This window comes from Protopterus annectens, chromosome 1.part1 (assembly GCF_019279795.1).
Source record: "Protopterus annectens isolate FY-2018-M chromosome 1.part1, PAN1.0, whole genome shotgun sequence".
NCBI lineage: Eukaryota > Metazoa > Chordata > Ceratodontiformes > Protopteridae > Protopterus > Protopterus annectens.
In genome coordinates this window covers 538702772-538719892 of record NC_056726.1, presented here as the reverse complement: position 1 = coordinate 538719892, position 17121 = coordinate 538702772, and the positions used below count along the sequence as shown (strand labels likewise).

The window sequence follows — 17121 nt, the reverse complement described above, 5'->3', positions numbered from 1 at the left end:
GAAATCGGGGGTCTCAATAGAGCAGCACCTTTTAGGAAGGTCTTGCACAATCTGTTGCTCATTAAAGGTGGGTCTATGGATTCGTGAAAATTAGAAATTGCTGCCAATTGTACCTTGATGGTAGAAACTGAAGAGCCTTGATTAAAAAGAGAAGTCAGAAATTTTAGTACTTCTGCCACGGGAATAGAAATGGGGTCCAGGCCCCGGAGTTGAGCCCAAATAGCAAATCTTTTCCATTTGCTAGAATACAGTTTCTTTGTAGCAGACTTATGGGCCGAAGATAATATGTGTACAACATCTGAATCCAATCTATGACTCCTGACTATCGTTGGAAGAGGAGGAGCCAAGCCGTCAATTTTAAGGTGTGTAGGGACTGATGGAATAGTCCCGACTGATGAACCAGTAGGTCTGGTATCTGATCTAGAAACCATGGACCTTGCAGGGCATGTTTCCGGAGATAGGGGAACCACACTTGACGGGGCCAGTAAGGAGCAATTAAGATCATTTTGCTCCCCAAGAGAGATGCCTTTTGAATCACTCTGGGAAGGAGAGGAACTGGAGGGAAGGCATAAAGCAAGCCGGTGGGCCAAGGATGGACTAATGCATCCATGGGGCTCTTCCCGAGCCGGGTTAGGGAGAAGAATTCTTCGCACTTCATTCAGAGGAGTCGAAGAGGTCGCAACACGGAACTCCCCATTCGCTGAAAATCTGACTTGCAACTGTCATATTCAGAGACCATTTGTGAGGAGAGAGAATGGTCCTGCTCAATCTGTCGGCTATCACATTGGACTTGCCGGTATGTGAGTAGCCACTAGGAAGCGTTTGGTGGAGACTGCCCATTCCCAAACCCTCATGGCTTCTCTGCAAAGAGGATAGGATCTGGTCCCTCCCTGTTTGTTCAGGTACCAAACAACTGACATGTTGTCTGAGTGAACGGCAATCACGCCTTGAGGGAGATAATCGTGGAGGGCTTGAAGGGACAGAAGTACTGCCCTCATTTCCAAGATGTTGATATGAAGCAAAATCTCTTCCGGATGCCATTTGCCTTGGACTGACCTGCCCAGGGAATGCCCCCCCACCCCGTCTGGGAGGCGTCCGTGGTCAAAGTGGCCGGAGGAGGTAGAACAAAGGGTCGTCCCTGATCCAAGTTGGAGGGCACTAGCCACCAGCGAAGGTCCCGTCTGCAAGATTCCATGATCCATACAAGGTGGTTGAGGGGGAGTTCCTGAAAGGACCACTGAGCTGAGAGGAGCCACTGGAGAATCCTCATGTGCAACCTTGCCAAGGGGACTAGAAGAACCGTGGCGGACATGGATCCCAATAGCTGCAGGACCATTCTGGCTGGGGCTTTGCATCTTGGAAGTAAGGCTCGAACTTGAGCTTGTATGGTTTGTATTCTGTCTGTAGGTAGGTAGACCCGCATTTGGTTTGAGTCTATCTCTACCCCTATGAATCTTATTCGTTGAGATGGCAGCAACACAGACTTTGGCCAATTGAAGGTGATTCCAAGGGAATTGCCCAGTGATACAGTGGCTTGTAGGCTCCGCAGAAGTAGATGCTTGGAGGTGGCAGTTAGGAGCCAGTCGTCTAGATACGGAAACACCTGGAATCCTAGACTTCTCAGGTGAGCAGTCACGACTGCCAAACACTTGATGAACACCCTGGGGGCTGTGGTGAGACCAAAGGGTAGCGCATGGAACTGAAAATGACTGCCTCCTAGGCTGAAGCGCAGATGTCTCCTGGACGCTTGATGTACCATGATATGATAATAAGCGTCCTTGAGATCTATGGAGCACATCCAAACACCTTTCTCCAGCAATGGGAGAATGGTTTGTAGGGTGACCATTCGAACGTGGACTTTCTGACTGAACAGTTTAGGATGCTGAGGTCCAAAATGGGCCTCAAGTCCCCGGTCTTTTTTGGCACCAAAAAGAATCTTGAGTAAGTCCCTAATCCGATCTGGTCTGCGGGGCACGGTTGGATGACTCCTTTTTGCAGCAGCTTTGAAACCTCTGAGGCTGCGGTATCCCGTTGACTGGGTGGCGGGTCCGGGATTTTTTTGGACTGAGGGGGGGGGGTGAGAGAATGGGATGGAGTAACCTCCGGCGATAATCCGAAGCACCCATCGGTCCTGAGTGATACCTTCCCAGGCCTTTAGGTGCTTCGAGACCCCGACTGGCTCGAGCAGCACAGCCGGGCAATCCCTCAGGGACTATGAAAGGCTGAAGAGCCACGAAAGGACTCGCGGTCTCCAGTGTTGCGAGGGCCTCTGCCGCCTCTGGGACGGCGTCTTCCGGAAGAATTTCCCCCTCCTCTGCCTCTGGAAGGGGAGTCCTCCTGCTGAGAGGGGTAAGGCTTCTGAGATCTACGGAACCACATTTTCCCTCCTCTTTTAGCCTTGGGATAAGGCCAAAAGGGAGTGGAAAATCGTGCCCCTACGGCAGTCAGAGTCTTACCCTCCTGTTCACAGCGGGTTAGCGTGTCCTTTACCTTGGGTCCAAACAGGGAGGACCCATCAAAGGGGGCGTCGGCAAATGAAGACTTAAAGGCCTCCGTGAAGTGACACAGACGGAGCCAGGCTTGTCTCCTTAGAGCAATGCCTGTACCCGCCGCTCTGCTCGCCCCTTCGGCCGCATAAGAAATGAGCCTCATGGACGAGTTCGAAATGGATGACATTGTAGCCAGCTGAGAGCCAACCATCTGGGCCAGCTCCTCAGGCAGGTTACCCAAGAGGGTATCGGATAGCTCCTTAATCAGATCCCTCTGAAACCTGGTGAAGTGCGTAAGGTAGTTCAAGGACCTCAGTGTAAAGTCCGCTGAACTGAGGGTGCGCTTTCCGTACCGATCCATGCTCCTAGACTCCTTATTAGGAGGATGGACGGACGTAGAAGCCTCTGCTACATCTTGCTGGGTAGCAGATGCCACCACCAAAGCATCTACAGCCACACCTTTAGTAAGGAACTCTCTATCAGGGCGCTGAGAGAAATTTGTTCGGACGGCGGGCACCGGTTCCACAGAGTCTGGGTGTTCCCACCCCTTCGACAGATCAAATCCAAGAGCTCGAGGCGGAGACACCCAGGAGGCGGAGGGCTGAGCCCCGAAGGCCTTCAGGAACACCGACTCATCAGCAGAGGGAGGTTTGGACTGCCAGCCACCTCGTTGTTTTAGGGCTTCCAGGATGTCTGCAAAGGAGACATCATCCGAGGACGACTTGGGGGACCCTTCTGCATCATCGAGATCAGTGTCGGATGTCAGAGACTCATCAGGAGAGTCAACGTGCTTCCTCTTGCACGATCTCTTCCTAGGGGGTTCTTCCGAAAAGGCTTCAGAAGGACCTCCAGGAGGGGGAGAAACCCCAGCGGGGGTAACCTGAGGCCCAGGGGCTCCGCTGTCTAAGGACAGGGGGACTGCCAACGACCCAGTCTCTAAAAGTAGGGAAGGAGCTGGGGAAACCGTGGAGGTAGCCAAGGAAGATTTGGCTAAAGCACTCCTCATAGCCCTGAAGGCGGGACCACCAGAATCCTGGGAGGGTCCCACCTCCGTGGCCACAACAGTGAACGGTACTCCCGCCGCCGACGCACCAAGAGGGAGACTTGGGACCGAAAGCATCAATCCCGAAGCCTCCCCCCCCCCAGGGCCGAAGGAAGAAGTCCATGTACTGAACTCCGACCCAAGAGCCAGAGTTGGAGCAAGGGTCGGGCCCGACCCTAACACCTCCACAGGTTCCACCAGCACCGGCTCCAACGGTGCCGAAGCTGTTGGAGGAGGAACCACAGTAGGGGAGTGGACCATCGGCTCCGAAGCCAAATGGGCTGGAGCCGAAACCAGCTTTTGGAACACCGGAGACTGGAAGAGTCGAAGGAGCACCCTGTCGATGTCAGAATCAGACATCTTGGATGATCTCGAGGATACCGATCGGGCCTGAACCGATTTCTCCATCGGCTCCGAAGGGCTCGGGGACCGGCTCCGAAAGGACTCAACAACTATCGGCTCCGAGGAAGGTTTCAAGGAAATTTCCCTCGGTGCCGATAAGGACTTCGGCTCCGAGGGGGAAGAGTCTGAGCCGATAACCCTTATCGGCTCCAATATCAGTGGAGCTGATGAGGGTGACCCGCCTCTCGATGCCCCAGACCTCGGCTCCGAAACCAGAGGGGTCGAGGCTGGAGGCATCGAGGCAGACCGTTCCGACCTCGGCTCCGAAGTCCGTGGAGCCGATGGAGAAGTCTGCTTAGTTTTTTTAGCGGTCGGTTCCGACTGACTGGTCGGAGCAGACGCTTTCTTCTTTTTAGAAGGAGACTGAGAGGAAGATAAAGCCTCCTCGAAGGAAGGCTTGATTAATCCTTTGAGGATTAATTTGTTTTTCCTCTCCTGGAGGACTCTAGAAGAGAACGCGTGGCACACACTGCATGACTCTTGTAGGTGTTTAGCACCTAAGCAATAGACGCACGAGGAGTGGTCGTCCGTTATGGACATTTTAAAACCACACCTCGTGCATTTCTTAAACCCGGAGGGTTTGTGTTCTTTCGACATAACCAAGCCAAAACACAGTTGTCTACAACTAGAAGAAGGGTTTGACACAAGAAAAAATATCCCTACTTTAGTGTTAAAATTTTAAACTAAAACCTTTTTTTTTTTTTTTTTTTTTTTTTATATAAAGAAAAGACAAACTTTCCACAAAGAAAGAGAGAGAGATAGAGAGGGTCAAGACCCTGTAACTTAAACGGGTACTTGACCCACACACAACAACTAAGGTAGTAGAAACCACAGGGGAAGGCCCCTCTAACTTAAACGGGAACCTTCCCTGACAGGAAAAAACACGAAATCCTCAATCAAAACTACCAACACACACTCGTATACAAAGAATAGCCGTTAAAACAGCATTTGGATTTAAATCAAGCAAATTTCTGACAGGAAAAAGCCTAAATAAATAGTACTTAGCCCAGCCAAGTTGAGACCACGTCTAAGCTCTGTAAGCGGCAAACGAGATCTGGGGGATTAGTGGTGGTGCATCCTGGGATAAAGATAGCTCAGCCAATAAGAGGCCTCGCTCTATAGCATAAGCGTGCCGAGTCGGAGCCGAGGGATCGGCTCCGAGCCCATCAGTACAGAATGTAGGCGAGATAGGATCACATAACATCCAAGCGTTTCTGCCCAGCACAGGCAGTAGCTGTTGTAAAGTCAGCATTTTGAATTTTGGAATGTCCAGGAACATGTTCAAAATTGATAAATCCAGTATTGGACACCAAGAATTGCCTTTTCTGGGAACCAGGAAAAGTCTTAAATAAAAACCTTGTCCTTTTTCTAGTACTGGTTGAATAGCCCTCATATCCATGAGGGACATAACTTGTTTCAGAGCCTCTGCCCAATGATTTTGTGGCAGATCTGGCCATCCGTTTGGAATTGGCAAATTATGGAAATGAAATCTGTACCCTGGGATACTATGTTCAATACCCACTTGTCCTGGGTAATTAACTGCCAATTTTGAGCATGAAGTGCTACTTTTCCCCCCAAGGGGGCTGCCAAAAGATAAATGCTTGGTGATGGTAGAGGAAAGTCATGGAGACTGCTTACTGTAGGGTTGTCCTTAGTTTCCTCCAGATCTGGAGGTGGAGGCACCCCATTGCTTTGACCTGTAAGAACCCTGTGATTGGTATCTGGAGCCTTTTGAGCACTTGGATTTGCCTTGAGTGGCTCTGTTGGACACAGGAAAGGACCAATTTTTAGTAGGCCAGTGCCTACTGAACCTGGGTGGCTGCACTTGCAAGAAATCTTTTACAGTATGCATAGATTTAGCTTTGTCTTCCATTTTCTTTAAAACCTCTTCTGCCTTATTACCAGAGTGTCATGCTGCAAGGGGGCATCCAACAATTTAGCTTTAACATGATCAGGCAAATTCTGCTCCTTCTAATCACAGATCCAGTAACTGTGGCCCTGCAAGAGGCCTCCAAGGAATTAAAACCACATTGCAAAGTATGCTTTCCAACCTGTTCTGCTGAATGCAATAATTCTTGTAACTCTATTTTCCACACAATCAGAAATCAACATCATTTTCTGTTTCAGTAGGCCCATAACATATTGTTGATATTTAAGCATATTAAACTGGCAGTTTAAGGCTCTGATTGCCAAAGTAGCAGACGTATAAACCTTCTTTCCCCATCTATCCAGCACCCTGGAATCTCTATCAGAGGGGGTAGTATTTTTGGCTGTAGAGGCCTTAACACCCTTGGGATCCTGTGAAATAGTCTCAGGGTCTCAGGGTCATCAGCAGGATTTTTGAATAGAAATTTGTGGAAGTCGGGAACCCTGTAATATCCGACGGGCTTACTAGAAGCTGGAGGTAGGGAATCAGGAGCCATGCTTGATTCCGAAAACACATCAACAATGTCTAATACAGGAGGTATAGCCAAAGGCCTATGCTGAGGAAGAAGGAAATCCCTAAGCCTCTTTTTTGATTCAGAGAAGTCCTGACTCTCCCAGTGAAAATGTTCCCTTAGAGTATGCAAAGTTTCTCCAAAAGAGTAATCCTCAGGAGGAGATGCAGATGGGATGGATTCCTCTGCATCAGAATCCTCATAGGGTGGAATGGAAAATTTCTGATCAGAAGAAATGGAAACCTGATCTGAAGATTCATATTCAGTGCCTTGCCTAGGCCTCTTAGAAGGGGGGGGGGGGTTGGGAACCCCTGATCAAGACAATTAAGTCCTCAGCCATTTTGATAATCTGCTTTTTAGGCATAGGGGCCTGAGCACGTGGCTCATGCATCGTTTTTTTTAGACATAGAAGATGCATTTGACCTTGTTTTTGAGGCTGGCGGCAGTCTTCTATAAAAATGTTGAGGCCTGAAAACACCCTCAGAAGCCGGACCCGACCAAGAGGAGACATCTGCGGGTTCAATACTCAAGAATCTCGTGGCATACCAGACTCCGAATGGGTCTCGGTAGAGGCCTGCGACTCAAAAGTAGCGGGTATCAGGGGCTGCAAAAGCACCTCACTGAGCACCGGCGAACCGACGACTGGCTTAGGAGAAACTTAGTTGTCGGTTTTGGACCTCAACGGTCTGTCTCTTGTCTTTTTCTTTGCATTTTTTGTGAACTCCGGTAGTCGGATTGCTAACCGACGACATTTCAGGATAATTAAATCTTGATCCAAAATATTTAGAAGCAAAACTATACAGACGCTTAATAGTGTGTTGGTTAAATATAGCACAAAACCGACAGCAAGGCACGTTATGATCTGGGCCTAGACAAGGAATACAGTATAAATGAAAATCCTTATGAAGTATTTGCTTCCCACAAGTAATACAATTATTAACTTTTACTAACATCGGTAAGGAGCAAGAAAAAGTTTCCCCAACGGGGTACTTAGCTTTAGTTTGAAGACTTCGGTTCTGAAACTTGAATGCGAAAATTTCACGATTCGGCTGACCGGCACTTGCGAATTGCTTCTGCTTCAGGCACCACGAGGCAAGAAAGACTGAATAAAATGGCATCTGCTGCATGTTTTATACCCCTAATGTCATGGAAAAGGAGACAGCAACCGACGCAGGACCCAAGACTTTGTTATTCAGGCCGACTGAGGGCAACCTGCCAGCAGATTACCCAAATGTAATGACTGCAACAGTGAAACACGAAGAACATCTGCTCTGAGCTACAACAGAATGGCATTAAATATACCGATCCCAAGGATATTGCCAGTATCCTGGCAGATCGATTCAGTGCAAACTTCACCCCCCCTCACCCCCTAAAGGGCCCATCTCAATGCTGAAAGATTGCCAAATTCCGGTAATAACGACCACACAGGTAAAAAAATGCACTCTCCAAATCTAAGAATACAGCATCCATGGGACCAAATGACAACCCAAGCTGTGTACTACATGAACTGGCACATCACCCAAGTGTCACATTTAATCACAGCCTCACCTCAGGCTTCGTGCCCACTGAGTGGCGCACAGCTACAATTACCCCACTCCACAAGGGGGGATCCAACTTAGATCCCAGGAACTACCGCCCCATCAGTCTGACAAGCCTGATCTGCAAGGCCATGTATCATGGAACGTATAAACAAAGACACTGGCAACCTTTAGACACTGGACCCCATGCAGTTTAGGTTCGTGAAGGGCTGATCTTCTCTCCTGAACCTGACTGACATCTTTGAATCAGTCTCCAGAGCAGTGGACAAGAGAAAGGTGGTCAACACAGCCTATTTGGACCTCGCCAAGGCCTTAGACACCATCCACCACTCTTGAATCATAGATAAACTTACTAAGCTGGCCATTAATCCCTAGGTCACTCGATGGGTTGCCAACCGGCTTACTGATAGAACTCAGAATGTAAAAGTAGCAGACTCCAAATCCAGCTCCAGACAAGTGACAAGTGGAGTACCTCAGGGTTCAGTCCTGGGACCACTCGTTTGGCATCTACTTCTCTGAAGTACAGGCCAACACTAAGGGACTCTGGCTAACAAAGTTCACAGATGACTGCAAACTGGAAGCCATTAGTGAATCCACAAATGATGTGGAAATTCTACAAAAGGGCCTTACAGAAACAGATGCTTGGTGCCAGAGCCATGTGCTCAAGCTCAATGTTAAGAAATGCATATTTATCCTCTTTGGGAAAAAAACATGTACCCGTGAATTACCACATAGCTGGCAGTACGCTAAACACCAAAAGTGTGATAAGAGACTAAGGAATACAGGTGGACACTGATCTCACCTTCGATAACCACACTGCCACAACAGTCAGGAAATCCTTCTGTGTGGCACACCTCATCACCAAGTGCTTTTCATCCAGAAAAAAAAGGGGTCATTATCCCACTGTACTCATCCTTCATTAGACCCATTATAGAATACAATGCCCTAATTTGGTATGTACCTCTCAAGAAATCTGCAACAACTGGAAAGGCCACAGAAATACCTCACTAAAAGAATCACAGGCCTAAAGCAGATGCCCTGTGCTGACCGCCTTAAAATACTCCAGCTATACTCTGTCGCATATTGTCTACTCAGAGGCAATCTCTGCTTAACATACAAGGCCATATCAAACCCATAGCTGTTGGACATGCTACACTTAAAGAAATGCCAATCCCTCAGAGACGCATGCTCCAGGGATCTAAACCTTGTCATCTCAATGAACAAAACATGCTGGAGGGATAGGTTCCTGAACCAGAGACTCCCCAGACTCTGGAACAGGCTGCCCATACATATCAAGCAGAGCGCCTCTTTAGCCCTTTTCAAAAGGAACCTTGATGATTGGATGGGAGAAATTCACCCTGGGGATCACATCAGTCACCCTGTTAGGGGTCTAGAGAAGTAAATACTGTGGGAAGAAATAGCCAGGGAATTGTTATGGCTAGGCTTGTATAGGCCCTAGGGCCAGTAGCCTAGTTCCAACCTATGAACCATACCATGCAAGTAGTTCACCACCCTAACAGTAACAGTTTCAGATATGCACGTTCACTTTCTAAAATGTTCTACTGTCCTAAACTCCCATTTAGAAGGGTGGACCATTGAGCTTTCTTCAGACAGCTATTTTTTGGTGATAGCTGCAAAGAAAAAACAGAATAAAAGTGCCACTGCTCCAATATGGTCTGTCCTAGGACAGTCTTAAGACTTTATCAGACTTCCAGAGGAAGGGTTCCATCATGTCAATTTCCTGCCACACCTCTCCATCACTAGGAGTACAAGATGGACAGGGACAGTACAGTTGTGTACCTACCATATATGTAGATGTTAGAGTGTATTCACTGTTGCAGTCATTACACTTGTGTTATCCTGCTGGCAGGCGACCCGTAGTCGGCCAGAGTTCCAAAGTCTTGGTCCAGCGTCGGTTGCTGTCGCCTCTTCCCTGACGTCAGTGCGCCAGGGGTATAAAAGTTGCAACTGATGCAATTTTCTTCAGTTTTTCTTGCCCCAAATGTCAGGTGCCCCCAGATATGAAGACTGTAAAGATAAAAATATGCCAAACAACCATGCATATATCAGTAAAAACATTTTCCTCTTCTAAAAGCAAATACACCACATAGGTTACATAGAGTTGAGAAGTACAGAATAGTCCCAGCTAAGAGGGGGATGGTGGGTGGGTAAACAGGACTGCAACAGTGAATACACTCGAACATCTACATTTATGGTAAGTACACAACTGTACTATGTTCGTGTTTCACTGTTGCAGTCATTACACTTGGGTAGAATCCCAAAGCTGAGGTAGGGTGGCTAGGTCTAGATTGGATTTGGCGAGGCTAACCAGCCCTGCAGGACTGCAGTGGCAAAGCCTGCTCTGGATTTGGAGTAGAGAGGTAGGTGGTAGTGCTTGGTAAAAGTGTGCACTAAGCTCCAGGTTTCAGCTTCTAATATGTCTTTGGTTGGTACCCCTCTGAGGAAAGCTGCTGAAGTGGCTGCTGCTCTGGTAGAATGAGGCCTAATACCCTTGGACACAGATTTGCCATGTTGTGCATAACAGAAGAGGATGCAGTGTCCTATCCATTTGGAAATTGTCTGCTTTGTAATAGGTTTTCCTTGTGATCCTGCAGCATATGCTACAAACAGTTGCTCAGTTTTTCTGAAAGCTTTTGTTTTGCCCAAGTAAAATCGTAGCTGCCTGTGTACATCCAAAGAGTGCAGAAGTCTTTCCCCTTTATTCTGGGGATTTGGGTAGAAAGTAGGCAAATGAATAGCTTGGTTTAAGGCCACAATGGAGACCACTTTTGGCACAAATGTTGGGTTTGTCCTTAGAGAAACCCTGTCCTGGTGAAAAATGAGGAAAGGTTCCACAGCCATCAATGCCTGTAACTCTGAAACTCTTCTTGCTGAAGTTATTGCTAGGAGCAGAGCAGTTTTCCATGACAAGAATTTTAGATCAGCTGTGCTGGCTGGTTCAAAAGGAGGCAGTGTTAGTTTCTCTAAAACAAAATTGAGGTCCCAAGTAGGCACTGGTGCTCTCCTAGGGGGTCTTATATTCTTTGCCCCTCTGAGGTACTGTCGTAGTAGAGGATGTGAAAAAATAGGAGGAACCGTATTGTAATAAGCTGAAATGGCAGAGGCATGGATTTTAATAGAAGAAAAAGATAGGCCTTTGTCCAACATCTCAGTGAGGTATTGTAAAATCTGAGGCATATTAGGGAACAGTGGGTCGAGCCCTTGTGCCTGGTTCCAAGCACAGAATCTCTTCCATTTTTCCACATAAGATGTCCTAGTGCTGGATCTCCTGGCTTCCAAAATTACATTCATAACTGCTTTAGAGAGAGGTGCAGTCTAAGTGGCTACATTATCTGCCATGCTGCCAGGTTTAAGGTTCTGAGTTGACTGTGCAGAATCTGATTGTTTTGCTGTTAGAAGATGAGGGATTTGAGGTAGAGGCCAAGGCGGGCCTTGGGACAAAATCTTTAGGATTGGGTACCAGTGCTGGCGTGGCCAGTCTGGTGCAATCAGGATCATTTTTGGCCTCTCTTGTCTGACTTTTAGAAGCACTTTGGTGAGAAGAGGCATCAGAGGGAAGGCATAGACTGTCAGATTTTTCCAGTTGAAGGATAGAGCATCCACTTTCCATGCTTGAGAGTGATAAGTCCTTGTGCAAAATTTTTGTAATTGGCAATTGTGAGGGGAGGCAAATAGATCTATGTCTGGGCGTCCCCATTCCCTTGTTATCATGTTGAACACTTGTGGATTTAGCTTCCATTCGTGAGGATCCATGAGATTTCTGCTTAGTTCTTCTGCCAGTGTATTTTTTGTTCCTGGCAGGAATTGTGCTTGCAGATGTACTTGGTAAGTCAGTGCTGTGTTCCACAAAGTCATGGCTTGTCTGCATAGGGGGTAGGAATGTGTGCTCCCTTTATGTACCACATAACTGTGGTATTGTCCGTCTTTATTAATAATTGTCCTGGATGTATTAAGTCCTTGAAAGCTGTCAGGGCATTCTGTACAGCTAGCATCTCTTTTTGATTGATGTGAAGATGCATTTGTTCCGTGGCCCACGTGCCTTGAATACATTTTCCTGCCATGTGTGCCCCCCCAGGCATAATCTGATGCATCTGTTGTTAGTGTCTGCCTGGCTGTGGGTAAAGTGAAAGGCTGTCTCTTGTTGTGGTGACAGGCCAATGCCCACCATCGAAACACCTGTTGCAGGCAGGGAATAAGAGTTATTATTGTTTCCAGGCTGTGGCAATGTTGAATCCAAACACTTTTTAGATACCATTGTAGTTTACTCATATACAGTTCTGCATATGGAATTAGTAGAATGCAGGATGCCATGAAGCCCAAAGCCTGTAGAATTTTTCTTGCAGGTAGCTGGGTCTTTGCTGCCATCATTTGAAAGTAATGAGTCAGTTGCCTTTGCTTGTCTGGCATGAGATAAGCCATCTGGGCAGTTGTATTTAAGCTTGCACCCAGGAATATTATCTCGAGAGGGCACTACTTTTGATTTCTTTTCATTTACTGTGTACCCTAGGCAAATTAGTAATCTTTTTACAAACGCCAGATGCTTTAGTAGAATGTCCTTGCTCTCTGCTTGAATAAGGCAGTCATCCAAGTAGGGATATATTTGCATTCCTTTTTGTCTGAAAAATGCAATTACTGGTGCCAGGCATTTAAGACCCTGGGCGCAGTAGATAAGCCAAAGGGCAGTGCAGAGAATTGGTAATGCATTGAGCCAGCTAAGAATCTGAGGTATCTTCTGCAAGATTTGTTCTTTTAACCAAGCATGCCTTCGAATAACAGAACCTGTAACTGCGGCTCTGCAAGAAGCCTCTAATTAATCAAAACCACATTGCAAATCCTGCATTTCCTTATTGTCAGGACATTCTGAGCTTGTAAGCATTTTCTGTTTTAGCAAAGACATTAGGTATTGTTGATATTTAAGCATGTGAAACTGGCAGTTTAAAGCCCTTACAGCTAAAGTAGCAGAAGTGTAAAATGTTTTCCCCCATCTATCCAGTGCTCTAGAAACCCTATCAGAGGGAACAGGGTTTTTTGTAATGGAGGCCTTGACCCCTTTGGGACCCTGAGAAATTGTTTCTGGGTCAGCAGCAGGGTTTTTATAAAGAAATTTATGAGAGTCTGGGACCCTGTAGTATCTATCTGGCTTGACTGGTGCATGGGGTAAAGAATCAGGAGACGAACTGGATTCAGTAAAAACATAATCAACAATATCTAGCACAGGGGGGATAGCAAGGGGCCTGTGCTGAGGCAATAAAAGAAAATCTCTGAGCCTTTTCTTGGATTCTGAATGATCCTGGCTCTCCCAACGGAAATGCTCCCTCATGGTGTGCAAGGTTTCCCCAAAAGAGTAATCCTCAGGAGGAGAGGCTGAAGGGATAGATTCTTCAGCAGAGTCCTCCTAGGGAGGAAGAGAATAACCCTGTTCTGAAGAGGAATCAGAGGAAATAGAAACCTGGTCAGAGGAGTCATAGTCAAAGTCTTGCCTAGGCCTTTTATCAGGAGGGGGACGGGAACCCCTGATCAAAGTAATTAGGTCCACGGTCATTTTAAGCATCTGTTTCTTAGGCATAGATGACTGTCCGGGAGAATGCTGTACTTGTTTCTTTGTCTTTAATGGTGTTTTAGACTTTGCCTTGGCTGCTGAAGTTGACTTGATAGTAAGCTGTGCAGGTCTGAAAAGACCCTCAGAAGCCGATGCCTGCTCAGCGGCTCCAGACCCATCTGAGGGAATACTTTCCATAGACCCAATACCTTGAGTTTCCAGAGGCCTAGTTGTCTCCACGTGGGAGTCGGAGACGGCCTGTGGCTCTGAGGTAGCGGGTGTCAGGGGCTGCGAAAGTGCCTCACTGAGAAACGGCGAACCGGCGACTGGCCTGGAAGAGGCTTCGTCGGTTTTGGACCTCGGATGCCTGTCCTTTTCTTTGTCTTTGCGTTTTTTCTGAATTCCGGTCATCGGTTGTTCTGACGGCATTATGTAGTTAAACCTTCGGCCAAAATATTGTAAAGCAAAATTAAACCGACGCTTAATAGTGCGTTGGTTGAATCTAGCACAAAACCGACAACTAACAACGTCGTGGTCAGGGCCTAGGCAAGGAATACAGTAAGAGTGAAAATCCTTATGAGGTATTTGCTTCCCACAAGAAATACAATTGTTAACTTTTACTGACATCGGTCTGGATCAAGAAAAAGTTTCCCCAACGGGGTACTTAGCTTTATTGAAGACTTTGGTTCTGAAATTCAATTTCGAAAATCTCAGGAGTCGGCCGACCGGCACTTGCGAACTGCTTTTGCTTCGGGCACCGCACGGCAAGAAAGACTGAAGAAAATGGCGTCGGCTGCATCTTATATACCCCTGGCACACTGACATCAGGGAAGAGGCAACAGCAACAGACGCCAGACCAGGACTTTGGAAATCAGGCCGACTGCGGGTAACCTGCCAGCAGGATAACCCAAGTGTAATGACTGCAACAGTGAAACACGATGAACATCTGCTATTTAGCTGAAACATCTGATGTCCTTAAAGGGTCACTTGCATATATCCCATATCGCTTCTAATACAAGAAGTTTAAGGAATCACACAGTGGAAAGTCTAGCCTTCCTAGAATTTTCTTTTTGTTTTTTAAAAAATAAACATATTAGGAAACCACAACAGTTCACAAGTATGAAACATGGACAAATTACTAATGGATTTACTCCATTTAAAAAGGAAGAGGACTTAAAGGATATTAGTCTGTTTTTCCTCTAATTTCCATAGAAAGTTGAATGAGGCAGAGAATACAGTTATTCTTACCGGACCAGCATGAAGTCTGAAGCCTGTCAGCATATTTCCTGTCAAAGGGTTGAAGGAGTTGCCACAGATTGGGGGCTTCTCTATGAGTGAGCGCAGACTGCTGTTGTCATGTGTCCCTGGCATGTCAATCATTCCTGGAAAGGGAAAATGTACAGTCTCATTAATGACTAAAATGTTCTCGCTACAATAATTACACTTCGAGACCATCACTGTTGTAAACTGAAATTAAAGCCAGTGTGTATGTGTGTGTGTTGCACTGTAGGTGAAATACTGTGCAGATGACTAATCAGAATACCACTGCAGTATGGCAACACACAATTCAGTACATAGACATCAGAATTTTTAATGCACAGCAGTCTCTTGAATTTGAATGCAAGACAATCAGTGGTGGTACCTCAACTCAGCACCTCACCATGCAGCGCTGCTTAGATAGCAAAGTAGGGGCTGTGAGTCTGTGCGAGTTCTTGCTCTACCCAAAACTAATTAAATGCAAACAATCTGGCCATTATGGCACTAACACAACTATACACAGGCACACAGTAAATCATGCCTCCATTGTGCACACACAAAAGCTCTGCAAGATGGGAAGCAGGATCAAGTGGAAATTCTTGCAAAGGTATCCATAAGGATGCAATCCAAATTTCTCAGTGCACTCTGGGGAGACTGTTGTCTTTCTGGTCCATTGCCTAGAAAAGTGAACATATGATGGTGCTATGTGAGCTACAAAGTGAACGGAGAATGACCAACAAATCAACACTCTGACGCCATGTAAAAAACTGGACAACCGGAGGTAGATACTGATGTGATCTACAGATTATCTGCATGTAATTTCCCATCCCACATCTAAAAAGCAGTCGTTATATCCACTTAAAACAATGGCCAAAGCTCCACATTAAAAACAAAATGAAAAGACATATCATACAATGAAAATGTTTAGCTGGTCTGAGGTGAGCTCAGAGTTTGTAAATTTTTTTACTTTCTCAGTACCCAAACTATTCACAGTAAATTAAAATTCGATTAGACCGAGTACATTCAAGGCAACCACACAGCACAGTCCTCACAGTGTCCATGAAGGGAAGACTGCATCCATCAAAGCTTTCACCCTTGCTGCTTATGAATTAATGAATGTCTCAAGCAACCTGATGCTGTGAAATTGCAGGTGAAATACAAGAATGCTCAATGCATCTTAAAATGCACTCAAATCAGTGGTGCTCTGAGGCAACAATGAACATGCACAGCTAACTTAAAAAAAAAAAAAAAAAAAAAAAGCCTACAGGATTCAGAAACTAGTAACTCAATGCAGTGGCATGCAGGGTGGGGCCACTTCAGAGACACTGGTATCACCATCACTCAAGCAAGCAGAATTGTGTGGAGAGCATATGTTAAATCACAACACAATAAAATGGAAATGAGCATTGTTACAGTAACAAGTTCACTTGCAAAGGCAAATGACAGTAAACAAAGACGTGATTCATACACATGTAAATTGTGAGACCAGCAGCAAAATGGTACACAATGATTTCTCTGTGAACAGACACTGTACTACAATAAGAACAGCATCCATAATAGCCAAACAGTACATGGTAAAAACCTCTCGCTGCCAATGCCCATGTTATGGCATGCAGCTGCCATACACGTTGTAGAAGGATCCACACACACCATCACCATAGTCAAATGCTAGCATATGGGCGGAGAGACCATAAAGTAGCTTACAGACATGCTGTCTTCACATGGAGTCTTCACATGGAGTCTTATGGAATGTGTGAAACACCAATCCCTGTGGACATAGCTTTGGCTTTGACAATTACTACTACAGAGACCTTCCAGTACCATCTGGGGACATGGTGGATTTATAACAAATATGCAAATTCTTTGATGTTATGCTGCAACATGTGGAGGAGCACACATGGTTCCTAAAGACCACAGAGAAGAGAAACCACACTATTCAAACATTCTACAAAATAGCCAATTTCCCCAAAACTCAAAAAGGCCATTGACCCACACTGCTATCAAGACCCCAACTCATCCTTATGCAGCACAGTACAACAGCCAGAAAGGTGTCCACTCGATTAACTACCAGGTGGTGTGCTTACAATATGCCTGTGCACCATTCAAGTAGCTTTCCATCATTTGCAAGTCTGGCAAACCACTGAACTACACCAATTTGTGCAGGGTAACTTTCCATATGGCATCTTGATGGCGATGCCAGATATGTCCAGTGTCATGGCTCATGACACACAGTCCACAGTGCACAGCTGAGAAGTAATACAACACAGCACTACCGCAAACCTGAAACACTGTCAATCATGAGTCCGGACTAATGGAGTACTGCTTCCACTACCTTGATTCCTCTGGTGGCATGCTACAATATTTTCCAGAGACCTACAGTAATCCTGTACAATAT

At 46.3% G+C, this 17121-nt stretch overlaps 1 protein-coding gene across 1 annotated transcript in view; it reads right to left on the bottom strand.

The window, feature by feature from the left end:
* The window catches only part of MED19 (mediator complex subunit 19), a 238520-nt gene that overhangs the window by 182753 nt on the left and 38646 nt on the right, over positions 1-17121 (bottom strand). The window contains exon 3 of the mRNA XM_044076587.1: positions 14718-14851. Coding sequence (XP_043932522.1) covers positions 14718-14851 — 134 coding nt within the window. The remainder of the gene's footprint in view (positions 1-14717; positions 14852-17121) is intronic.